The sequence below is a fragment of the Arachis hypogaea genome, chromosome 17 (assembly GCF_003086295.3).
Source record: "Arachis hypogaea cultivar Tifrunner chromosome 17, arahy.Tifrunner.gnm2.J5K5, whole genome shotgun sequence".
NCBI classification, from domain to species: Eukaryota; Viridiplantae; Streptophyta; class Magnoliopsida; order Fabales; family Fabaceae; genus Arachis; species Arachis hypogaea.
Genome location: NC_092052.1, coordinates 120,734,351 through 120,759,920, shown reverse-complemented (window position 1 = coordinate 120,759,920; position 25,570 = coordinate 120,734,351). Strand labels below are relative to the sequence as shown.

At 35.8% G+C, this 25,570-nt stretch overlaps 4 protein-coding genes across 6 annotated transcripts; 3 read left to right on the top strand and 1 right to left on the bottom strand.

The window, feature by feature from the left end:
• Positions 1-251: 251 nt before the first annotated feature.
• LOC140181049 (uncharacterized) lies at positions 252-4,849 on the bottom strand. The gene has a single exon (XM_072223472.1). The coding sequence runs from the start codon at positions 1,413-1,415 to the stop codon at positions 252-254; it is 1,164 nt and encodes a 387-aa protein (XP_072079573.1). The 5' UTR covers positions 1,416-4,849.
• On the top strand, positions 602-9,948 carry LOC112764899 (protein IQ-DOMAIN 21). Of its 3 annotated transcripts, none has more exons than XM_072223473.1 (5): positions 602-741; positions 7,301-7,446; positions 7,623-7,776; positions 8,408-8,701; positions 8,872-9,948. In XM_072223473.1, exons 3-5 carry the CDS (start codon positions 7,684-7,686, stop codon positions 9,640-9,642), a joined length of 1,158 nt encoding a protein of 385 aa, XP_072079574.1. In that variant the 5' UTR covers positions 602-741; positions 7,301-7,446; positions 7,623-7,683; the 3' UTR covers positions 9,643-9,948. The 3 variants fall into 3 exon arrangements, with proteins under 3 accessions (XP_072079574.1, XP_072079575.1, XP_072079576.1); XM_072223475.1 differs by lacking the exon at positions 602-741 and adding an exon at positions 6,799-6,975; XM_072223474.1 differs by lacking the exon at positions 7,301-7,446.
• A 31-nt stretch (positions 9,949-9,979) lies between these two features.
• On the top strand, positions 9,980-16,288 carry LOC112764898 (soluble starch synthase 1, chloroplastic/amyloplastic). Its single transcript, XM_025810719.3, has 14 exons — positions 9,980-10,577; positions 10,744-11,114; positions 11,265-11,342; positions 11,436-11,560; positions 11,706-11,787; positions 12,901-13,074; positions 13,290-13,371; positions 13,890-14,044; positions 14,119-14,208; positions 14,468-14,592; positions 14,700-14,808; positions 14,898-14,953; positions 15,092-15,131; positions 15,880-16,288. Exons 1-14 carry the CDS (start codon positions 10,280-10,282, stop codon positions 16,033-16,035), a joined length of 1,941 nt encoding a protein of 646 aa, XP_025666504.1. The 5' UTR covers positions 9,980-10,279; the 3' UTR covers positions 16,036-16,288.
• A 4,691-nt stretch (positions 16,289-20,979) lies between these two features.
• LOC112765149 (phytolongin Phyl2.2) lies at positions 20,980-23,077 on the top strand. The gene has a single exon (XM_025811027.3). It carries the CDS (start codon positions 21,625-21,627, stop codon positions 22,438-22,440), a length of 816 nt encoding a protein of 271 aa, XP_025666812.1. The 5' UTR covers positions 20,980-21,624; the 3' UTR covers positions 22,441-23,077.
• Positions 23,078-25,570: the final 2,493 nt, after the last annotated feature.

The window sequence follows — 25,570 nt, the reverse complement described above, 5'->3', positions numbered from 1 at the left end:
AACGAACTGTCCGACTCTGCCTCTCTCCATGGATCAGTCTCAGCGCCTCCAACGCCAACGACAACGCAGGACTCGCCTCCCTCCCTTCCTCATCCTATGGTACCCTGATGCACACCTCTACTATGAAGATTCTTGCTTCCTCGGTACAACGCTCCATCCCTGGTTTCCTTGACTACCCAACCACATCCGATTAGGTAGTATTGAAACCTGGGGTCTCTAGCAAGAAACTCAACAACCAGTTCCCTCAAACACTAAGATGGTTGCTTTTGCCGATCTTCTCGGATGATATTCTTTAATTGTTGCGGAGGATCACAAGTCCACGATCGATTAAGTCCATCTCCATCTGCCAATTTAGCCACTGTATGTGCTAATTTGTTTCCTTCTCTTGGAACCCATGTTATCCTTATTTGCGAAATTTCTGTTATCAAATTCTGGATATCTCTGATAATTGCATCAATTTCCCCTATTGAACCTTTCGATTTTAAAGCTTGAGCAAGAGCTTGACAATCTGTTTCAATTATTGATTTGTCAAATTGCAGATTTTGTGCCATAATTAATGCCTCCCTGAAAGCATAGGCCTCGGCTGACAAACTGGAATTGGTTATGATTTTTGTTGCTGAACCAGTTATCACTGACCCCTTCCAATTCCTTACAACAGCTGTGGTTACTGCTCTTCCCGTTTGGCTGCAAAAAGATGCATCAATGTTAATTTTCAACCAATCCTTGGGAGGCGCTATCCAGGTTACTCTTCTGCCTCTCTCTCTTGTTCTATTATTCTGTATACTCTGAACTTTATCTATAGCCCTCTTGTATTCTGATTCTGAGATAGCTGCTCTGATAATTGTTGATTTTGGATTAATTCCTATATTTTGGAACACATATTGATTTCTACTCTTCCACATTGACCAACATAGAAATCCCAGCCTACTTATTAACTCGTCCTGCATCTCTTTACCCTCTTCCCTAATTTTTTGAATGCTTTTCTTTAACCATTCTGCAAAAGATTTTACTGAGTCATATGTGGGTAAACATTGTACCTGGGCCCCGAACCAAGCTGCTCTTGTCCAATTGCATAACAAAATAGCATGCTCCACTGTCTCTTCTTTTTCTTCACAAATCCTGCACAAAGGACACTTAGTTAGTTTCTTTTTATAGAGATTTGCATTAACAGCAATTATATTATGGCAAGCCTTCCATGAAAACATCTTTATTTTTTGGGGAACTTGCATCCCCCATACTTTTTTCCACAGCTTCCCATACTTAACACTTGAAGATGCTTGGTTCATGTTAGCAAATTCTTTTTCTTTTTTGGCACATTGATATCCAGTTTTAATGGTATAAACACCATCCATCCTTTTTGGCCAAATAAGCCTATCCTCTTTGTTAATTGTGCTTATTGGGGTTCTAAGAATCATATCCCTTACTTGAGGTGGGAAATATTGCTGTATCTTTTCCTTGTTCCAACCTACCCCTTCTAACAAAATATCCTTAATCGCGTGGAGCTCCCCATCTCCTGATTTAGCAAGCTTACTCCCTCTCACAGTCCATCTATCTTCCCAAATGTTAATTTTTGAACCATCTCCAATACTCCAACTCCCGTGTCTTCTTAGAAAATCTCTTCCCTCCAAAATACTCTTCCATATCCATGAAGCATGTTTATTGTCTTTGGCCTCCCAAAAGCTACTCTCCGAAAAATATATTGCTTTTAAGATCTTTACCCAAATGGCTTCGGGGTTATTTGCCACTCTCCACGCTTGCTTCGCTAGATGCGCTAAGTTTTGGCATTCTAAATCTTTGAACCCTAGCCCTCCACTTTGCTTGCTCCAAGTAATTTTATTCCAACTTTTCCAATGAATGCCCTTATTTCTTCCCGGGCTAGCCCACCAAAATTTGGCAATTCTGGCTCCCAACTTTTTGCAAAAATTTTTAGGAAACTTTATGCGTATGATGGGATAGCCTGCACTACTTCTTTGATCAAAATTTCCTTACCCGCCTGATTCAACAAGTTCTCTTTCCATCCTTCTAATTTTCTTTGCACCTTTTCTTCTATCCATTCTAGTGCCTTTTGCTTTGATCTTTCCCATTTTGCTGGTAGACCCAAATACTTTCCCGGATTATCCCAAGAAGCTATTCCAAGGATTTCTTCGATATTCACTCTAGTTTGTATGAGGATTTGATCTCCAAAGGTGATACCAGATTTTTCCAGATTAATTCTCTATTCTGAAGCTTCCGTATATTGGTTAAAAATATGTATAATTTGATATATCTCTTCTTCTTTAGCTTCTGCAAAAATAATACAATCATCTGCAAATAACAAATGAGATACGGCTGGAGCTGTAGGTGCCATCTTGAACCCAGATATTAAATTTTCTCTTTCTGCTTTCTTCATTAAAATTGTGAAAACCTCAGCTGCTATAATGAATAAATATGGAGATAGGGGATCCCCTTGCCTTAACCCTCTTTGTGGTTCCACCTCACTTGAATAGACCCCGTTCACCTTAAACTTATATCGCGCGCTTTTTACGCAGGCCATTACCATCTTCACCCATTTTTCACAAAATCCGAAAGCTTCCAGAAGCTTTTCCAAAAAGTCCCACTCCATCCTATCATAAGCTTTATTCATATCTAATTTAATAGCAAGTTTCATAGATCCTTCTCTACTCTTTTTAACAAGTTTATTGAAAGCTTCCTGAACGATGACAATATTATCCTGAATGAGCCTTCCTCCAACAAAAGTACTTTGAATCGGTGAAATTAAATCCACTAACACTTCCTTCATTCTCTGCACTAAGATTTTCGATATGATCTTGTAAATAAAATTGCAACAACTGATGGGTCTTAATTGGTTCAAATTCTCTGGCTGATTGACTTTTGGAATAAGAATCACTGTGGTCTGACTGATTTCTTGTGGTAAAATACCTGTTTCAAAAAAATTCTTCACCACCGCATAGACATCCTCCTTCAGAATATCCCAGTGTTTCTGATAAAACATCCCATTTAGTCCATCTGGGCCTAGCGCTTTTAAACCCCCATGCTAAAAACTGCCTCCTTTATTTCTTTTTCACTTACTGCTTCAGTAAGTTTTATGTTTGTATCCTGAGTAATTTTTCTAAGTACTTCTTTGAAACAGTTCTCCAAATTTCTACTCCCTGATGTAGTAAAGAGATCTCTGAAATGGTCCTCTATAAGTTTAAGAATCTCTTTTTCCCCTTGAACCCATCTTCCATCTGAATCTTTTAATTTCACAATTCTGTTTCTGTCTCGTCTTTGTAATGTTGTGGCGTGAAAAAATTTTGTATTTTTATCGCCCCACTTAAGCCACTTTAATCTAGACCTCTGTCCCCAAAACTTTTCTTCTTGCTTCCATAACTGTAAAATTTTCACTTTAATATGATTAATTTTCTGCTGTTCTCGATCCGTCATGTTAGAGCTTTGTAAAAAATGCAATCTTTCTTTAAGCTTTTCAATCTCCTTATCAGCTCTCTTGAATTTCCTTTTACTCCATCTGCTCAACTCTTCTTTACACTTATTTCTCTTTTTTATAAACCTATCCCAAGATCTACACTCATTTACTTCCATATCCCAGCTTCTTTTTATAAGATCCAAACACTCCTCATGGTCCGTCCAAAAAGCTTCAAACTTAAACTCCCTTTTGCCTCTAGTTTTAGGCTCCATATTCACTACTAGGAGACTATGGTCTGAGCTCACTGCTGGAATAGCTGTAAGAACTGCATTTAAAAACACTTCTCTCCATTCCCAATTTACTAGTACTCTGTCTAATCTCTCTTTTGTAATGAACCCATTCCTAGGATTGCTGAACCACGTAAATTTTCCGCCTTTCAATTCAAGGTCCATGAGTTTATTAGCATCTACAAATCCCCTGAACACCTCTATCTGTATTTTTGGTTTAGGGTTAAGCCCTATCTTTTCCTCTTGTGTTAATATATCGTTAAAATCTCCTATATACGCCTGTGGTCCATTCAGACAGTTATTACTTACAGAGAGCTCTTCCCATAGCTTCCTTCTTTGCTTAAACACCGGATTACCATAAACAAAACACCCTTTCCAACATTTTTCATTTCCTAAGTCAATGTCAGATTTAATAAAGTTATGACACCACGAATAAACATTAATATTTATATTAGATTTCCATAATAAACATAGCCCTCTGGACAATCCCCGGAGTTCAACACAAAAGAACTTATCAAAAAGAAGCTTTTTTCTTAATCCTATTAATCTTCACTGTATTAGCTCTCGTTTCCATCAAGAACACTATGGCCGGTTTAATCTGCTTACACAGATTAGTAAGTTCGGAAATTGTCGAGGCGGCTAAAAGTCCTCGACAATTCCAACTTACAATACTCATGGCTGAGGGTGGGGCATGATTAGGCCCGCCTCCTCAGCCATAGCATTGTCCCATGCCATAGGTTCTCCTCCTATGTTTCTAGTGTTTACCAGCTTGTATTCTCCTTCCTTTCCGTTCTTCATCCTTTTGGGAGCTTGCTTCTCACTCTCTGCTAGCATCTTATCCCATTCGACATTAGTAATCTGGAGCATTTCCTTGTCTTCTCTTTTTCTTTTCAGGTTCAATCCCATCTCTATACATCTTGCTAATTCTATCTCCCATTTTGTTGACTCCTTTTGTTCCTGCTCTTCCATATTCTCTTCTGCATCTTCATCACTAGCCAGCTCCACAAAATACTGTTCTCCTTCCACCGATTTTAGAACTTGTGCATTCTTCTCCTTTTTTGCCTTCTCCTCTTGCATACTATATTTCTTGGTCCCCCACTGCTCTGTATACGTAGTATCTTTCGCCTTAGCAGGCTTCTCTTGTTTCCTTGATGTGTCTTTATTCATAGCTGTAATCATACCTGTGTGTTTTTTTAAGGCCACCCCTAAAGTGACATTCTTTAATACTAGATGATCTGTCTCCTTTTCTTCTATTCTCCTAGCCTTGTTGTTTTCAAAACGTATTGGACCCATTAATATCTTTTGCTGGTAAAGCCCATTGCTATCCTGATTGGTAGCATCTCCTATAGACTCCTCATTTGGGTTTTCACATTAGGCTTTTTTATAACCCCATAGCTCTCTCTTTGATCCAATAGGCTCCTCCTTTTTGTTTTCTTCTCTTGTCCCCAAGACATTTAAAATATTATTCTGTGTTTCTGCAGCTGTCCAAAAACCGCCCATTATGCTGCAACCAAAATAGGATATACACGTCTTTTTTCTTAAAAAAAAATTAAGTTAACATGTATTTTAAAAATACGTAATAAAATTATTATTAAATTTTTTAATTTATAATTTTAATATGTATTTTTAGAGTACAAAAGAATTAAATAAAAAAGTTTTGTTTTTCCCTTATAAACAAAAAGGTGACCTATAATTTACTATTTTTGGAATTGATTGTGTTAGTTGAATACCCAATTGATCATGAAATTCACAACACCGACATAATTAATAATAAATTTAAATTGAAAAAAAAAAAATCATTTTCCATCGTTTAATACGAAACTGGTGTTTTTTACATTGGCAAACACATAGTAATTTTATAATTTTCATTTATAGGTTCACAAAGTCTCCAATGCGAACACGCTTGGCCTAATGAAATAGAAATACTGTTCAACTTGGATATATGCATTGTTTTAAAAGAAAAATAAAATTATAGTTTTGAATTGGAGCTGGTGGGATTATTTCATGCAAATATAAGGGAAGCATAGGTGTGTATTCCATTACAATCATGGTGATCAATGAAGCAATGTAAAGTAATTACTAATTAATCAACACATGGTTAGTTGGGTTGGCAAATATAGCTTATGTTCGAGTTGTATAGGTATTGAAAAAGTTACACTACTCTTTATAGGAATAACATAAAAAAGACTTTTCGAATAAAGCTGTCTTTAATTCAATTCAAGGATATATAACATGGTTTTAATAAGGAGGAAAAAACAAGGCATGTGTAAAGTGACACAATAAATTGCTGAAAATAGCATCTCACCATCCTAATGCACCCTTCTTACCTTGCTCACCTTATACATATCTTCTTCTGTCTCTCTTTCAATACAAGCAAATATCATAAGCTTTTTTTTTTTTTTTCTCTTTAATTTCATCATGGTCAATAAAAGACTTCAATTCAGTTCTTTCATCTTTTTCAGCCCATCATGGTTCACAACACCCAAAAGAGACGTTCACATCAACCTCAACAATAATAGAAGAAGAAAGATACATTCAATTACGTTTAATTTTTAGCTGTTTTCATAAGCTCAACGTGTAACGTTACTCTCATATGTATCCAAAATGGTCCAACAATAATGTTCAATCTGCATGCATATGCATGTGTGTGTAAGAATTCATTAGAGCTTCCCCGAAATCTGAGTATTAACCGTCAAATACTCACATTATATGACTAATTTTTTATTAATTTGTAAATATTTTAATGTATAAAAACCTAAAACAATTATCCAAAATTTTAATTTTCTTTTATATTTACAGTAAGAATTAAAGCTATCACATTTGATTAAGAACCGAATAATAATAAATTTGCTCCGAAGTTGAGATTAGTTTTATCTTTAATGTCAACTCTTGCATTTTCAATAAATAAAAATAATTAACTGTAAATAATCGTAAAACAGGTATTAAATGTGAAAAAAAATCTAAAAAAATTGTTAGAAACTTACAAGAGTAAAGAGGAAAAGGAAAAAAAGACAAAAGTGTATGCCAAAGCTCTATGATCATGACACGTCAGAGAAAAATGTTAAGGTAATGATGATAAGAGGGATGTGTGTGTGTGTGTCTATTCTTGCTTAAGATGGCAAGAAGGAATTTGGCATTTTTGTATTTTTGATGAAGAAGAAAAAATATCACATGACAATGTCGTCACAAGGAAATGAAATTATATAATGCTTGCTGATGGGTCAAATTATATTGGCTGTAATCATTGGATGAAAGTTGTGTGCATCAGTGCATGTAACCAGCAAGGTAACATCTCAAGTAATAGTAATTAATTAAGGTTTGATCCATGATTTTGTTGTCATGTGAACAATAATTGTACTTACAAACGACAAAGTTCACTAAGATAAGTGTTCAATCAATAAAAAGTTAGTTATCATTCTAAATAATAAATTACTATAAGCTTTTCAGTCTTCTTTATTTTCCTCAATGTGAGACTAATTTTATATGATGATCTAAGTGATAGAAGAGTGACTTGTTTCCTAATAATGAAGAGAGTAAATTAGATGTGATATGCAGCTTAATTAAGCTTAATGTTAATATATAATTGACAAGTTGTGTGGTGGTTTGGCAGATTCCATGTTAAAGGCAGTGGGGTCAATGAAACTAAGAATTGAGTGAGCAGCGTACATGGCGTGTGACTTAGGGTTGAGGCTCGTGATTGATCACATGATGAAAAAGGAAAATAGAAGAATATTATTTTCACCTCAATGAATTATAGTAATTTTGTCTTTATATTCTATCTATGTAGCTATACCCAAGATAATAGTAGCGGTAGTTGACGTGTGCATTCATCCGTGAACGTGATCTTATTTAATTCCTACCGCGCCATCCAGCGCCCTTTACATACATAGTTACACACTCACTCTCTTTCTTTCTCTCTCTCTCTCTGGCAGTTACAGATGGTGTTCCATCTTCTGTATCTGCTGGATTGCATGTGATACAGAAGAAGATCAGATGGGGAAGAAGAGGGGAAGCTGGTTCTCTTCGGTCAAGAAAGTTTTCAAGTCATTCCCTAAGGACTCCAACTCACCCCTTCCACACAACAAGGTAACCAATCAATCCATTAACTTGGTCCTTCTTTTTGTTTCTTGGAGAATCATGTATGTTTATTTTAATTCTCACTATACATGCTATGTTATCATGGTTAAATTCGACTATTTTATATAATAATATTTACACTAGAAGAATTGGATGTTTATTATGTCATTGATCACTATCTACTAATGCAGAATTTTAATTTCTTCAATTAGTTATTAGGATACTTTCTTCAAAACCAAACAACCAAAACTGCGGCATAAGTAGTAATAATGGCATCATCACAATCTTACCTTACACAATTAATTAAGACTAGTTTCTGCTTCATATGTCATAAGTATAGCAACTGTCATTTTTACTTATTGTTGTCTTTTATGAAACCCCTAAAAGTATGAGCTGCTCTGGCCCTTGTTATTAGGACCATCAACCCATTTCAAGTATATGTGCATGTAATTATGTGTGCATATGGTCCCCTATCATATGATCAGATATCAAATATTTGTGTCACATAGTTATCACACCACCTAACCCATCACATCTTTCTCCTTCATCATCATGTGCGTCCTATGTTAGATCCCCCATCACCATAAAACTTGTCTTAGATCCAAATAATTAAGATTTCATCCATGATTTTCACTTTCAGAAGGAGAATAATGAAGACAAGTGGCAGCAGGAAGCAGCAGAAGTTGTGTCTTTTGAGCATTTTCCTGCAGAGAGTTCTCCTGATGGAACTAATGAGGGTAGCACCACATCCACTCCAGTGGCTGAGGACAGAAATCATGCCATTGCCTTTGCCGCTGCCACTGCCGTAGCTGCTGAAGCTGCTGTGGCAGCTGCTCAGGCAGCCGCTAGAGTTGTGAGAATGGCGGGTTATGGACGCCACTCCAAGGAGGAAAGGGCTGCAGTACTCATTCAATCGTACTACAGAGGATACCTTGTAAGACTAGGGTTTGGTCTACTCCATAAATAAGCCAACCACTCTACTATAGGCTCAATTATAATTAATTTTGTAATAAGAGTAAATAAAAAAGAACATAAAGTATAACCACCTAACAAAAAAATTATTACTAATGAAAAATAATCTAGATAACATATTGAATGGTGTAGGCTCGACGTGCACTGCGTGCATTGAAGGGATTGGTGAGGCTGCAGGCACTTGTGAGGGGACACAATGTGCGGAAGCAAGCGCAGATGACAATGCGGTGCATGCAAGCATTGGTTCGAGTTCAGGCAAGAGTAAGGGCTCGTAGAATTCAGTTAAGTCATGAGAAAAAGAAGCAAGAGGAGAGACAACATGAGGCTAGAATGAAGAGGGAGAGAGCTCTTGCTTACGCCTTCAACTACCAGAAGAGCGAGACTGCACAATTGGATTGGAACTGGTTGGAGCGTTGGATGTCATCACAACACTCACAACAACACACCGATGACATGTCCCAAGAGAAAACGGTTCAGATGGACATGCTTGGGCCTCGTGATCCAATTCACGCAAATATGGGCCTGATGGCCCAAGAATACCTTGATTCAAGCCCTATCTCAAAATTGCAACACCAGAGACAGCACAGTGGAGGTGCAACTGTGCCTAGCTACATGGCCCCAACCCAGTCTGCAAAGGCCAAGGTTAGGGGTCAGGGCCAACTTAAGCAACGGCCTTCACCTGGGCCCAACTGGAACACTTCTGCAAGGAGAACCCCTGCTGTTGGGTTGGGCTTTGACTCATCTAGCTCTGGTGGGCCCACTGCAACCTATCAGTTTCCAAGGTGCCCAAGCCCAAAGATAAATGGGGTGCGGCTCCAGTCTAGACGAATTTCTGGCGGGAGCCCAGATCATGTTAGTGGGGAAGATTTTGGTCTTCTCCTTGGAGCCCATGGTTGGGCATGACTTGCCTTTTTATTACAATTCCGAGAAGGAAAAAGAAAATGTAATTAGATATGATGTTTTTTATGATCCGCACTTTGGTCATTTGACACGCATTCGTATTTATCTTAGTAGTGTAATAATGTGTTTGATGTCACTAGCAGCAGTGTGTAACTCGAGAAAAGAGTGGAGATTGTAACATGCAGGAAGAGAGGCCGTCTTATGTTTTCCGTTTTGTAATCCCTATTTAAAAATGTAAAGTTATATTATATGGTTTATCTTATCATGCACAACATATATTTTATAAAATAATAATGTGATTTAAGTGAAGTTGGTCCATTGTGGAAAGATTCTAAAAGAAATCTAGAATTGTGGTGGTGAAGGGTTTTATAATCAGAAGATGAGAAGAAGACAAGAACAACAACTTAGGATGAGGATCTGGATGGCTCCATTGTTAGAGGTTTAAGTAGCTTTAAAAGGCACGGTGGTTTGTTCCCGGAATTTGGCGGTTTTTGTGGATCTTACACACCCTACCCCACACTTCACACTAGGCCGCTTTTTGTTAGTTTCTTGCTTTCTCTCACGTCACTCTTTCATGTGATTCTTGTTCTTTTTCTTAGCCTCCTTCACGATCCTTTCCTTCCAAAATCGAACCATTCCAATGGAGTCTCTCCAACTCACTCCTATTCATCACCATTCCTTTGTTCTTGTAAGGCACTCGCATCTCCAACTAGGTTCCCATTTCCCTTCTTCTCTGCTTACAAGAGCTTCAAGAAATGCTAACCTGCGCCTCACAAGATCCTTTTCCGGCGAGGTTGGTCCTCCTGCTTCCCATAACGAAGACAACCCCTTTCCCTTAAAAGACGAGCAACCACAAGAACAAGAAAGGGGTCTCTTGTTGGCCAGAGAGACAGATGATTTTGGCTCACTTGTTGGCTTCCGTTTGATTCCTGGCTCCGGTTTGTTCTTTCTCCCTTTCATCATTTCTTTTTTAAGTGTTTCTTGTTTCTGTTGAATCTTGAATTCCCTTAATTCATTGTATATGAGTAATCCTGCATCCATCAAATTTTGGAGGATGCCATGATTTTGATTAGTAGAGATGACTAGAGTATGAATGACATATAGGGATCACGACAGAAGAACAACCTGAGGCTAAGGTTGGAGAAGAGTTAGAAGAGAAAGCTGAGGCTAAGGTTGGAGAAGAGTTAGAAGAGAAAGCTGAGACTAAGGTGTCCTATAATATTACCTTTGTTACTGCTGAAGCTGCTCCATATTCAAAGACTGGTGGCCTTGGAGATGTTTGTGGTTCTTTGCCAATAGCACTGGCATCTCGTGGCCACCGTGTTATGGTCGTCTCGCCAAGATATATGCATGGTACTTCTGAGGATGCTAGGTATTCTGGTGCAGTTGACATGGATTGCAACATCCAAATATATTGCTTTGGTGCTGCTCAAGAAGTTGGCTTTTACCATGAGTATAGGAAAGGTGTTGATTGGGTAAGAACTAAGAGCTCCTGAGATTTTTATAGCCATTTCATATGGAATTTAATTTTGATGGATTCTTTAAACCTTTTGTAATTCTTCCATCCTAGCATGCATATACTTCAACTCTGTATTGATGGTGCTCAGTACTGCTACAATGTTTAGGTATTTGTGGATCACCCTTCATTTCATAGAGCAGGGAGTCCATATGGGGACATGTATGGCACTTTTGGGGACAATCAGGTATAATCTGTCCAATTCTAGCTTTCATTATAGATCTTGATGTGTATTCTACTTCAAAATAATGATAAATTTCCTTCTCATTTGGTTTTACAGTTTCGGTACACTTTGCTTTGCCATGCTGCATGTGAAGCCCCATTGGTGCTTCCATTGGGAGGGTACACTTATGGAGAAAGATGTTTATTCCTAGTTAATGATTGGCATGCCAGCCTTGTTCCAGTGTATGCATGCCTACCTTTCTCTACTCTTTTAAGTTTCTTTTCCAATGGAACCACTGTTGCAAAAACTATCTTAGTTCCAATAATAATATGAGGTGATATTACAGTCTTGCTGATAATTGGTACTGTTGCTTCAACTTTGGTGCAGACTTTTGGCAGCAAAGTATCGTCCACATGGGGTATATAAGGATGCACGCAGTGTATTAGTTATACATAACATTGCACACCAGGTAAACTAATTCCGTTTTTTTATGTTACTAAGAATAGGATCAATAACATTGTGCTTTGAGCCTTTGACCTCAATGCATTCTTAACTTGGGCTTTCAAGCTTCTCAGGCAGAAAAAGGAGGTCTCTATTAGTTCTTATTATGTTTTTTCACTCTCTGCCTTCTTCTTGGCTTCTTTTAATTGAGAATTTCCAAGTCATATCCTAGAAATTAGACAGAAAGATCTTAAAATAGTAAATTGCATTTCCAAAAGTTGAAAGTTTTATACTTTTTATTTGAGGTTTAGGCTTGGTTTGGTAAAACTTTTCGAAGAGGTGCTTGTGCTTTTTAAAAGCTCAAACTCCTCATTTTGTGTTTGGTAAATAAAAAAGATGATGTGCTTGTGCTTGTAGCTTTTAAAAAATCGGGGTACTTTTGAAAACACCTAAGATAGAACTTTTCAAAGTTGGCTTGTGCTTTTCAAAATTTAAAAGTCTAATATAACCTCATATGTTAACTAATTTTCAAATTTAATGCTTGTATTTATGTCTATTATAGTATTTTTAAATTTTAAAAGCTATTTTACCAAATGCAATTGTTGTTGCTTGTGATTATTAAAAGCAATCTTTAATTTAATTTACCAAATATAAATGCTACAACTTTTAAAAAGTCATCTTTTAAAAGTTAGCTTTTATAAGCTACTTTTAAAAAATAAAAACTTTACCAAACTAAGCCTTATACTAACAACCAAGCAGGTCAAGCACTAATCATACTAGGTGGGACTTATTTTGAATTTTTATACAACCCTAACTACATGATTACTTGGATAAGAGGATGCTGGTGTTTCTTGACTATCTCATACACACACATCTGTTTATAGATGCATAAAAAGACACATCTGTTTGGCAATGATAGGTTCATTTGTGTTGTTGACTCACTTGATTGTCTTTGATCTGTAGTCCCAAATGCAAATCTAGGATGCATGATTGGCTAAAACCTAAATGTAATATACAAATTTATATTATGAAACTGTGTGGAAAAACTTGCAGGGTTTGGTTATAATTAATTCTTAGATAGTTTATCTCTTGTCATTAGTCTTTTTATATCAGCAAACAAGCTGATGATGCTATATTTCAGGGAGTGGAACCTATAGTTACATATGGTAACTTGGGGCTACCTTTGGAGTGGCGTGGAGCACTGGAGTGGGTGTTCCCCAATTGGGCAAGGATGCACGCTCTCGACACTGGTGAAGCTGTCAATTTTTTGAAAGGTGCCATTGTTACAGCAGATCGGATAGTTACAGTAAGCAAGGTCATTATCCTGCACATCACATATTTTTGTTGCTGCTGTTTATTGAGTCAAAACATTTGGTTGTATGGTGCTCAATATTTTCTGTTTTCCTTGAGGTTTTAAAGCCTTCATCAATTTGTTGAAATTACTATGATGTAATAACATGCTTTGTATCATTGTCTTGTATTTGATACTGTGATCACATGCAATCTGTAAAACCTGGATCTCTTTGCCAGGGTTATTCCTGGGAAATCACAACCAGTGAAGGTGGATATGGTCTACATGAGCTACTGAAAGATCGAAAAAGTGTTCTCAGTGGTATGTTCCTTCAAACTCTTTTTGTTCTTGTAGCGTTACGCTTTCTAGCACAACTCCTGAGTCCTGAGGGAATTTCATGTTTTAGAGAAAGCTAAAGTGCATGCATATTTTCTCCATAGTCTATTTAGAATAAGATGCTTGCTAATGCTAATCTGGACTTCTTGTTGTAGAATCTGTTGAACTTGTAATAAATGTATTGGTTTGAATTATCTAAGTAGAACTTTGGAGTTACTGTAACTTGTTTTCTTTGTTGTAGCCCTGATGTGGTTTCATAAATGCAGTAGCAGAGAACTTATTATTTTGTAATAATCACTACAGAGTCAAGATGCTTCTTTTTTTGTTTATCTTTTCTGTCAACCCTATGTCCATGCCTAATACTAAGAAAGTAAGAATTACATGTCGTTTGGTGAGTCGAAATACGGAAAATCAAACCAAGGATGAAGGAACTATGTTGTTAATCTTTCATTAAATGATGCACCTCAAAGCTCAACCTTGTAATGACTCTGTTACTGTTTTAGGGATCACAAATGGAATTGATGTTACTGAATGGGACCCTTCATCTGATCAATATATTCCTTTCAAATATTCTGCTGATGACCTCTCTGGGAAGGTCAAATGCAAGATAGAATTGCAGAAGGAATTGGGTCTTCCAGAGAGACCCGATTGCCCAGTGGTAAGTTTTTTGTAATTTGCTGCATAAAATTTTGATCCACTATTTCTTTTATTGATTATAGCTGCAAATTGTAGATTGGATTCATTGGAAGGCTAGACTATCAAAAAGGAATTGAGCTGATTCGCATGGGAATTGCAGAACTCATGGAAGATGATGTTCAGTTTGTAAGTGATTTTGTAAATTAGTTCTGGGCACATATATCTTTGAAACCATAATGTAGTAGCATACAAAATTTAAATTTAGAAATTGTAGGCTATGATTACCTGCTAAATAAAATATTAAATATTTATACACTCGAGAATATGTTTGAGGCCCCTCAAATACTAATTGATATATGTAAGTATTATTTCAGAGGAATTTGCTGTACTGTATTTGTGGCCTTCATATCTGGTTGACCCTGTCTAATTGTTTTTCAATCTTCAGGTAATGCTTGGGTCTGGAAATCCTGCATACGAAGATTGGATGAGAGCAACAGAGGCTACTTATAGAGATAAATTTCGGGGTTGGGTTGGATTTAATGTTCCAATATCTCATAGAATAACTGCAGGGTAATCCCAAAGATTATGAATCCTTCCTAGAGCAATTAACAGGTTATGCTGTAATGTTTCTGCATTGGTCATGCTTCTTACTACTGCTGCATTCCTATTATGACCAGGTGTGATATACTATTGATGCCATCGACATTCGAGCCTTGCGGACTAAATCAGTTGTATGCAATGAGATATGGAACTATACCAGTGGTTCATCAAACCGGGGGGCTGAGAGTTAGTCGAGGAAACTTTAGCCATTGACTTGTTCAATATGATTTGGTTTCCTTCCATTGACGCCTTTAACTTTTGGTTGTTTTTAACAGGATACTGTTCAAAATTTTAACCCATTTGCTGAAGTAAAAAATGATGAAGGCACAGGGTATGTTACTCCTTTTCTTCAATGGCTTGGATTGTTTCTTCAACTTATAGTTTCATTTGAAAATTCAAATGCAATTTTCATTAATAAACTTTACAACTATAGGAAATTGAATGACTGTCTTTTTAACTTGACTAACAGGTGGACGTTTTCTCCACTAACAAAGGAGAACATGTTAGTGGTAAGATTCCTATTCATTCAGATTCATTCTTTTTTTAATATATATGTTATGTTATGACAGTGTCCTGTTATTCAATCAAGAATATTCCTTTTTATGTTGTTTGGCCTTTGCAAAATGCAAATTGATGTGGAATTTTCTAGTCAATGCCACTTTGGTTAACCAATAAGGTTACAACATAAGTTTGTGGTTGTGACATGTGAGACCTAGCATAGCTTGTCCTACTTTCCTTTTCCTTCTTTTTTGTGCGTAGAGGAGTCCCCATCATTGAATAGAAAACAAAAGTTATGGACTAATACTATGGTAAGCATAATTTGTATCAACCACTATTTTAGAATTCTCTTCTTAGATAAATCTCTCTCTTCCTCATAAGGATTAGATTGAAGGAAACACTCACCTCAATATAGAATCATGGCATGTCTGGGGGTTTGTTATTAAATGTTTATAGAGATACTTACAGATCATTCTCCAGTAGACAAGATAAACTAAGGGAAACAAACCCATTTGGGGGAGGGATTCAATAACTAATTGCTTCATTTTCCATCACTGTTATAGGACTTGAACAAACCTTTATTGTGTACACCAAGAACAATTACAATTACTCGTCCTTAATTTTTAATTTAATTGTCTAAAAAGATATTGAACTTTAATCCATGTGGGCGGCTTCTTTGGTCAACATTATTTTAAAAGAACTACCTTATCATCATCGCCGTCGCCGTCGTGTTCTAATTATTTTTATTTTGATTGATAGGCTCTGAGATATGCCATACAAACATACAGAGAATACAAGTCTTCTTGGGAGGGATTGATGAGAAGAGGAATGACAAGAGACTATACTTGGGTAAATGCTGCTACTCAGTATGAACAAGTCATAGAATGGGCATTTATGGATCCACCCTATTGCTGATGAAGACTTCAAATATGATATCAACTCACTAGAATCAATATTTTGGACTCCATCTATTTGCTGTATAATTTTGCTACTATATTTTAATTACACGCAGTTTTGCTCTCATTGGTGATGCCATATCAGCATATAAACTCAGCAAATATTCTTAGGAGTATATTCAATACGTGATTCTTTTTTTCTTTCCCCATTGAGTCCATCAATTTGGTGTATTTTCACTACTATATTCAATTATAAGCTTCCATTGATGAGATGAGATGAGATGATATAGTTGTATAAACTAACGAAATACTTGTATGTTACCATTAAAGTATACTATGCATAATATATGGTCTAGGAAAAACAAGAATACGCAAAATTATTTATTTTTATGAAGAACTATAAATTAGTAGTAGTTGTCCATATCTTCTGAATATCCACATGTATACTGCTACAATTTAAAAAGAGCTTTTAAGTGTCCTAAAAGTACTCATTTGATTATTAATATAAAAAAATAATGTTGAAAAACTAGCGAGTTTATCTACAAGATTTCAAACGTTTTGGATTTTGCTAAATAATATAGTAGTTATTTTAAATGTTTTAATCTTTTAGATTTTACTAAATAAATATAATAGTTATTTTAAAAAAAATTATATTAAAATATTAAAATTTAACAAGTAATTTTATAAATTGATTTTTTAATTATTGAGTTCTATTATATAAATTACACAATAACAAAAATTATAAATTTAAAAAATTTAAATTTTGAAATAACTATTATATTATCTAGTGAGATTTAAAATATTAAATTTTAAATATATAATCAACAATAATTTGATAAAGTTGTTTAAATAAAAAATTTTTACTGTAAAAAAATTATAATTTGAAAATATAAAATTTTAAAATATAAATGATAAAATAATTTTATAATAATTTAATTGTCTTTATTATTTTATATAAAGAGAATTTTGTTTATTAAGATTTAAAAATAATATTAAAATTAGTACTATTAAAAAATATTTTAAATTTAATATTATGCAAAAAAAATTATATAAGAACTAATTTGATTAATTTTTAAAATTTTAGAGATGAAAATGACTTACATTTGAATTTTCAGAAATTATTTTGATTATAAATAACTTTTTTACATGTCAAGTGACATGTGGCGTACTAAGAACCATTGACCTGACATGTCAACTAATTATTTTATGACACGTGACATTAATCTACCATTATATTATGTGACACTTAACCTGACACCATCATCTAACTAACAGAAAAATCTTTTTTAATAATTAATTTAAAAAATAGATGATCTTTTTAAAGGCTGATTTTTTTGGATATGATTTGGTGGTGTGAGTTATGCTGGGATATGATCATTAGGGGTGATTTACACTATTATAACGGCGTTGCTTTTTGGAAATTTGGGGGGAAGAAATCGGACCCACCGATTTCAAGCAGAGAGAAGAAGTAACACAAATCGGACCCACCGATTTGTGTGAGGGAGACGTTGAGGTTGCATGAAATCGGTGCCACCGATTTCTGGGTGGTGCCACCGATTTCTGGGTGGCCAAGTTTTTCAACCGAAGAGTGCAGTAATTGGTGGGACCGATTACTGGTGGTGAAAAATTTTATTTTAATCCGGCGTGCACCAATCGGACCCACTGATTTGGGAGTGCACGCGGTCAGTCCGTCCGATTTGCCCGTTAGTGTATACATAAACTGGAAAGAGCTCACAGAAGTCCCATTTCTTCAGCGCCGGTCTCAGCTAATGTTCTTCCTCTTCTCTTCTCTTTTCTGATTCTTCTCCTTCATTTTTGTAAAATAAATTTCTGTGAGGTTGAGAATAGTCAAATACGTGTATGTTATGGATGATAGAGTTGTATTGAAGATTTATTATTACAGGCAGATCTTATTGCAAACATATGAGGGAGTTCAATTTGTGTGTGAAAATCCATTAGATGTTATTCCGTTCACATTGTCATTTGAGGAATTGAAAGGTGTGATTTGTGAGAAGATATATTTTCAAAGATGTAGGAGAGTATCGTGTATTTTGTACAGGTATCCTTTATCTGTGTTTGGTGGGTTTGTTCAATTTCAGACCAAGTACGTGACGGACGAAGCGAATATGCATGAAATGTTTTCAATGTACATGGAAAATCGCCACCGAATGCCGTGCATCGAGTTATATATTGAGTTTGAGCAATCTGAAGCGAACCGTAACATTGAATTGGAAGATTATAATAATGAAAGCGAAGATGAATTTGAAAGTAACTATGAGATCGTCGGTCCAGGTGAAGACGAAGATGAAGCTGGCGGCACTATGAACGCAGATGTGGCGGAAGTTGCAAATGCACTAGCAAACCCGCATCCGTTTCAGGAGCCTTCTTTCATGCGGATGTTGGATTTTGAGGCTATGCACGCACCGGAGTTTTCGCAATATATGAATGCAAGTGCGTAAACCTAGGTTGCTATGTGAAACTCTGAAGTAGCAGATCAATAAGTCGGATGAGTAATATATGTGATATGTGACTAGGCATTTGTGACCATAGCGTTTGATTTTTTTATTAATTAATAGTTCTTTGTTATGAATTATATTTAGTTGTTCTTTACGTAGATGGAATAGTGAAAAATAAGACTATAATGATCTTATATGGTAAAGTGTGTTTATTAATTGAGTTGTAATAAAAGACTTATTACTGAGTACATAATAAAGCATTTATTACTTTTTATGTATGCAGCGCCTCCTGTTGTGGCGGATGATGAGTTCACAGTGGGGATGGAATTCAGTTCAAGGGAGGCAGTAATCAAGGCAATGAAAGATTATACCATCCGGAGAGGTGTGGACTATCGGGTATATGAGTCGGAACCGACGACATTCTATGCCAAATGTACAGAATATGGGAATAGTTGTGACTGGTTGATCAGGGTTACCAAAATGCAAAAGAAGTACTGTTGGGAGATAAGGAGGTACAATGGAAGTCACACTATAGGATCTTTCAAACCCCTAAACCACGTTAATTTTATAAAACTCCCTCTACAGTCCGTCTTCCTCGGTGCAACTCCAAATTGGTGCAAGCACTCGGCTTCCAATGCCTCAAAGCTACTCATGGTCGGACCTGTAACCGGAAGACCATTTGTCGGTAGACCGAGAATTACCACCACATCCTCCAAGGTCACGACACACTCACCAACCAGAAATAAAATGTGTGAGTCTCGGGCCGCCATCTCTCAATCAGAGCATTAATCATTGCTGACTGACATTTGATAACTCCAATTTGGGATACATAATAAAATCCAGTCTCGCGTAACTGTGACTCAACAATTTGGTTATATGGATCCGACGGCTTTAAATGATCACACATCAACATCCGTGAACCCTACAATATCACATTTCCGTTATAAGGACAAGTATAATATAACTATATTATCAAAAACACAATTATCCTTAACATGTCCATTATAACTAATTTCCAACATTTTTTTTTTGGTGACTAATTCCCAACATAATTGCATTTCAAACATACACATTAAATCTGTTATACAAAAATCCTTTAATCATATTCATTACTTTATAACAAAAATTAATTAACCTTACACAATAAATCAGCCTCTATTATTATTATTATTATTATTATTATTATTATTATTATTATTATTATTATTATTATTATTATTATTATTATTATTATTATTATTATTATTATTATTATTATTATTATTATTCATAACATAGCATACTAATTTTTTAATCTAAGTTTAGTTATTATTAATTTATTGTCTAAATTTTACTGAATTAAAATTCAATTATTAATGATCATAAATAAAATAATTAATTAAATTTTTATTATTAATTATAATAATTAATTAAACTCAATTACTAATATTAATAATAACAACAACAATATATCAATATCTACCTACTCCAATCTAATATGTACAGATCTCATTTTCCTTCTTCTTTTATTCATTCATTCTTTACATACATTCATCACATTCATTCATTTTTTCATTTTATTTTAACTAATATGCATAAAAAAAAACCTACTTCACTGGTAGAATTTATTTACTAACCATAACCATATCATACATACATACATAGTTAATTCCTATTTTAATTTCTATTTCTAACCACCTAATAATAAAATCTTACATACATACATGCTTAATCTCTACTTAGTGCCATTATAATATATATTGCTAATAAAATCTAATATTATCACTATTATTATCATTAAATCAGATTATTAAAAAATAAAAACTTACATAATTTAGATGTCCAAAATAATTAACAATATAAAACTCTGGTTGATTTACTTCCTTAATTTTTTGTCTTCTTGACATTTTTGTTTAAATTTTTCAGCAGGATTGTTGTGGTCCAACAATGGTAAAATGGGAAAAGTGGTGGGGTTAGGAGCAAGAAGAAAAGGATACGAGAGTGAGAGTGAAAGAGATAGTGCTGGGAGGGGGTGAAACACTTGTCCTTGGGATAGAGAGTCACGGGCCAACCAAGAAGCCAGATGCATGCGTGACGCGTGGACAGGGGGTCTCAAATCGGACCCACCGATTTGTGCACCTTCCGCGTCCTGATATCGGTCCATTCGATTTCCGTCCTCCAATCGGTGCCACCGATTTCTTCTACACCGCCGTCACATCTCGGTGAAACACCCTAAACCCCCATATCGTCGCTATACTCTATCAACGCCTCCATATAAAAATTAAGAGAAAAGGATAAATAGGTCCCTGATCTTTTGTCCCGCAGACATTTTTGTCCCTTACCATTGAAAAATACTTTTAGGTTCCTGAGAAAGTATTTTTATAAAAAATCAAGGATCTATTTGTCATTTTTTCAAAAATTAAAAAACTCCTTTTTAAGACTAATTTAATTTATGAGATATTTTAAGAGATACATGGGAAAATGAGAATTATAAATTTTGATACAAGTGTGACTAGGCCATGTGAGGATGGCCGCCGACACAATTTGCAAGCTGCATGTTTTTGATACCCTTAACAAAGGAGATTGCTGAGCTGAAACCTCTTGTCTTGATCTTCTTCTTGTTATTTTTTTAATATAGAAATTACTTTTAGGCTTTTAGGAGGTGCATCCATATGGGGGTGTCCTGAAGCCTTTGGACTTTGTAATGGAATGGATGCATCTTTATCCTTTCACTAGAGTAATTTCATTTCATAATTTCTCAAATGTTGAATTTTATAGTGCATAGTCACCGTAGTCAGCAAAGAGCGTGTCCACCACAGAATGCAACAGGTAACGACAATAACAGTTGGCTTGGCTCCAAGCTCCGCAGATCAAAGCTCTTTTTTTTTTTTTTCCTTTTTCTTTTTCCATTTTCCCTTTCTTTTATTTTCTTTTCTCTCAAACAAACTTCATTCCCTTTCTTCTAAAATTCTTCCTCCCAATTTCAAAAACCCTAAAACAACGATCAACATCAGTTTCACAACATCAAGAATAAAACCAATCTCTTCTTTTTGATCTATTTCGGTTGGGCAACAATTCTCAATGCCAATTCTACTCTTACCCGAATCAAATTCAAAAGTCAAAACCCCACAAATTTCCAATTTCCAATTTCTCCTTTGATTCGGATTCCCAGAATGGTGACGGATCCGGAGCTGATCAAATACGTGTGCATTGCAAGGGCCACCACCGTCCTGGCCCACCGCCGCGCCACCACCGCCGATCCCGACGTCGAGTGCCTCGCTTCCAAATGCATCGCTCTGGCACCTCCGAACCACTCTCTCTTCACCCAAACCCTAAAACGCCGCTCTTACACCTTCCTCATAGACCCTCCCTTCGTCTTCTTCGCCATCTTTGACCACCGGTTAATCAAGCCCTTCCAGCTCCGCTTCCTCCACCGCCTCCGCGACTCCTCCTCCGCCTTCCTCCGATCCCAACCCCCAACCAAAGATGATGACTTTGTAGCGTTCTGCTTTCAGTCCCAATTCGATTCCATATTCGGCGAAACGCTCGATTTCGAATCAGGGGGGACCGACGCCGCCCCCGTTTCGAGAAGCCCTATCGTGGAATCTCCATCCACCGCCGCCAACAAGATAGGGAGGTCGCCGTCGACGGTGCCGCTCCTCGGGAAGCCACAGGAGGGGATGTTGTTGAAAAAGAAGAAGAGGGTGGTGGAGGCCGTCAACGGAGAAGTCAAAGACGGTGGTGGCTCGCCGGAGAACAAGGTGGACGTTTGTTCCGACGAAGCAAACGGCGGCGGCGGAACAAGGGACTTCTCGCTAGGGGTGGCGGCGAAGGGTGGTTGCGTGGCCAACGATCATCATCGGCAGAAAGCGAAGCATATATGGAAGAAGCACGTTTGGGTGGTTCTGCTTCTTGATTTGTCCGTTTGCATGGTTTTGTTCGTGATTTGGTTATGGGTTTGCAGCGGATTTAAGTGCATGACCTATTGAATTTTGAAGATCATAAAAAAACTCAGATAAAAATTGGAACTTTTTTGGAGGAAATGGAAAGGGGATTTTAATTTCTTTCGGTTTTTGTCCCTTCTTCATTTGGGGAAAGGGATTATTAGCTTCTTTGTTTCTATTCGCAGAAATAGAGGGGTTGATCACAGTCACATGAACATGCTCTGTTGTATATTGGAGAAAAGAAAAACAAACCTTTGGGTATGTATATGGTGATTTTGGTGGTGGTGGGGTGGGTTCTATTTGATTTAATTTGATTCTTGAGCTTTTGTTTTTTATTTCCTTTTTGGAAATTTACCTTTTTTTTCCATGGGAATTGAGATATGGAGAAAAGATCCCATTGATTCAAGTTGTTCCTCAATTGTGCAAAGTTACAGATTCCAAAAAGATGTTGACTATGACTATGATATGTTTTTCTGCTACTTGTTAAGCATAATTGAGCTTTCTCTTGTTAAGTTCATGGATTCTATTCTTTTAGATTGTATTTGAACAGGTGAAGAAGTAGTTTGATGCACTTCTTTTCCGTACATCAATGAATGATACAGTAACATCATGAGAATATGCAGAATGAAAAATTGCTGCTCAATGTATTTTGTCTCCCAATTTATGGAATTTGTTTATATAATCTTTACTTTTATTTTCTTCTTGCTTAATGATTTTACCATATAAAACACACATAAGAAGATTAAATTTCCAGTGCAAATATGACTTGTCTTTGGCTTTAGTGAAGTACACGTTCGCAGCTACTAAAACCTAAATCAATAACTTTGAAAAAAGTTTGCCCCCATTCAGAATTTCCTTGCATATCGACATGTATACATTTTGTATTTTGTACATTTGTCTAGGGATATTATAAATACAAAGTTTTTAATAGAAATAATAAAACCTTTTAGAGTGTTCAATGAATCAATGCATTGTATATAGTGTAAGTGTCAACTTTTGTAATTTTTATTTATTTAATCAATCTCATAAGAACACATAGGAGCAAAATTCATAACTTGTTCTTCATAAATGTCTGCAATCATGTTTCACTATTCATTGTATATGTAGTTGGGTTAGACAGAGGAGAATATGCCACTATCTATGAATTAAGAATATAGATTAAAAAGAAGGCAAATTACATGTGCCTTTTATCAGGTAAAATTGAATCCAGATATTAACTTAAAGAAATAAATGTCTCTAAAGTAGATTTTTTTTCCATCTGATGCTAATAGCCTAATAGCTGATAATAAATAGAAACATGTCCACACAGAATAAAAAGCATTGATGAGAAGGGTGAGATGGGGAGTGGGGACACACAGAATGGCGATATGGATGCTTTTTATTGCCCACATATTTGATGTCCCCAATACTATGAAGTATGAAGAAGCTTAGCCTTTAATTTTATGCAAATATGTTGTTTAATTTGTGGACAAATCAAGTTCAAGTTCAGGGGTGCCTTGCAGGAACGTAACACAGCCATCAGGTGTTAATAATATAACTAAATTAATGCCTAAATCAAATCAAATCACATCATATGATATTATACCCAAATCAAATGGAATAATCATGAATAATGGGGCTAGGTGGCTTAATATTGAAGAATAATAATACAAATCAGAACAAGCATGCGTTACCGACAGTGTCACATGCAAGTTTGCTTGCTTCTTTCTTTTCTTCCATTATCAGTATCACTCTCATCTGCTGTTACTTTCTTTTCTAGATCAATGTCCAAAATATACGATGGTAAGTAACATCATGTGAATGGACTATCATTTTCTTAGCCTCTTACAATAATAGCAAATTAAAAACATGGATAGAGGAACATAATAACTCAGCCTCCGAACCAATGGAGTTGGAATAATTCATGATCAATTTTGTATTTATAATGAACTATTAGAGGAACGAAAGAAGAAATTATTTAAAGTAGATACCAAGATTATTAAACTACTCTTCCACCTTAGTCCATAACAACAATAAAAAAGTTTTGTGGCTCACAAATTCACCCCAACAAAATACATAAATTCCATTACAATTTTTGTCTTTATTATCTTATCTTATCTTTTCTTTATCTTATCTTTAGTTGTTCTTGTTTTATTTTATTTGATTTTATCTTTTATAGGATAATATATATATTTAGTTTTATCCTGTTTATCATATACAATTCAATTCAATTCAATCAATTAAGAAATATAAAGTATAATATTCTTCCTCCATTCTTTTCTTATTCTTTCACAATTTTATCATGGTATCAGAGCTTTGGTATCCTCCTTGAAGAGGATACATAAGCTATCATCTTTCCGGTGAAAAATCACCTGACTTCTTTTTCAACCTCCTTCCACGATGAATAATCAATCTTTTAATTTAACTCAAAATCCAACCAATCTCTATTACGTACATCCAAGTAAAAATCCAACATCAGTCTTGGTTACACATGTTCTAACAGGAAACAACTATCATTCATGGAATAGTTACTATGACCTGTCTGCACCTTCTTCTTCCGACAGTTTCATCTGCACATTCTTCTGCGAGTTTCGTCTGCATTCTGTTTCAGCGGTCATGTCTGCATTTTGTTTCAGCAGTTGAATCTGCATCTGTTTTAGCAGTTTCATCTGCACTCTTATTACGCTCCATGCGCCCTCTTTTTTCATCGCGCTCTATGCGCTCTTTGAAGACCACTCTTATCGCGTCATACGTGCTCTCTAAAGATCAATCTTAAAATAAATAAAATAAGTGCGTAGAGCGCAATAAGATTAATCTTTAGACTGCGCATATGACGCAATAAGAGTGGTCTTCAAAGGGCGCATAGAGCGCGATAAAAAAAAGGGCGCGTGGAGTGCAATAAGAGTGCAGATGGAACTGCTAAAACAGATGCAGATTCAACTGCTGAAACAGAATGGAAACATGACTGCTGAAACAGAATGCAGACAAAACTCACAGAAGAAGGTGCAAATGAAACGGTCGGAAGAAGGTATAGATAGGCCATAGTAACTATTCCATGAATGATAGTTGTTTCCTGTTAGAACTGGTGTAACCAAGACTGATGTTAGATTTTTACTTGGATGGACATAATAGAGATTGGTTGGATTTTGAGCTAAATTAAAAGATTGATTATTCATCATGGGAGGATGTTGAAAAA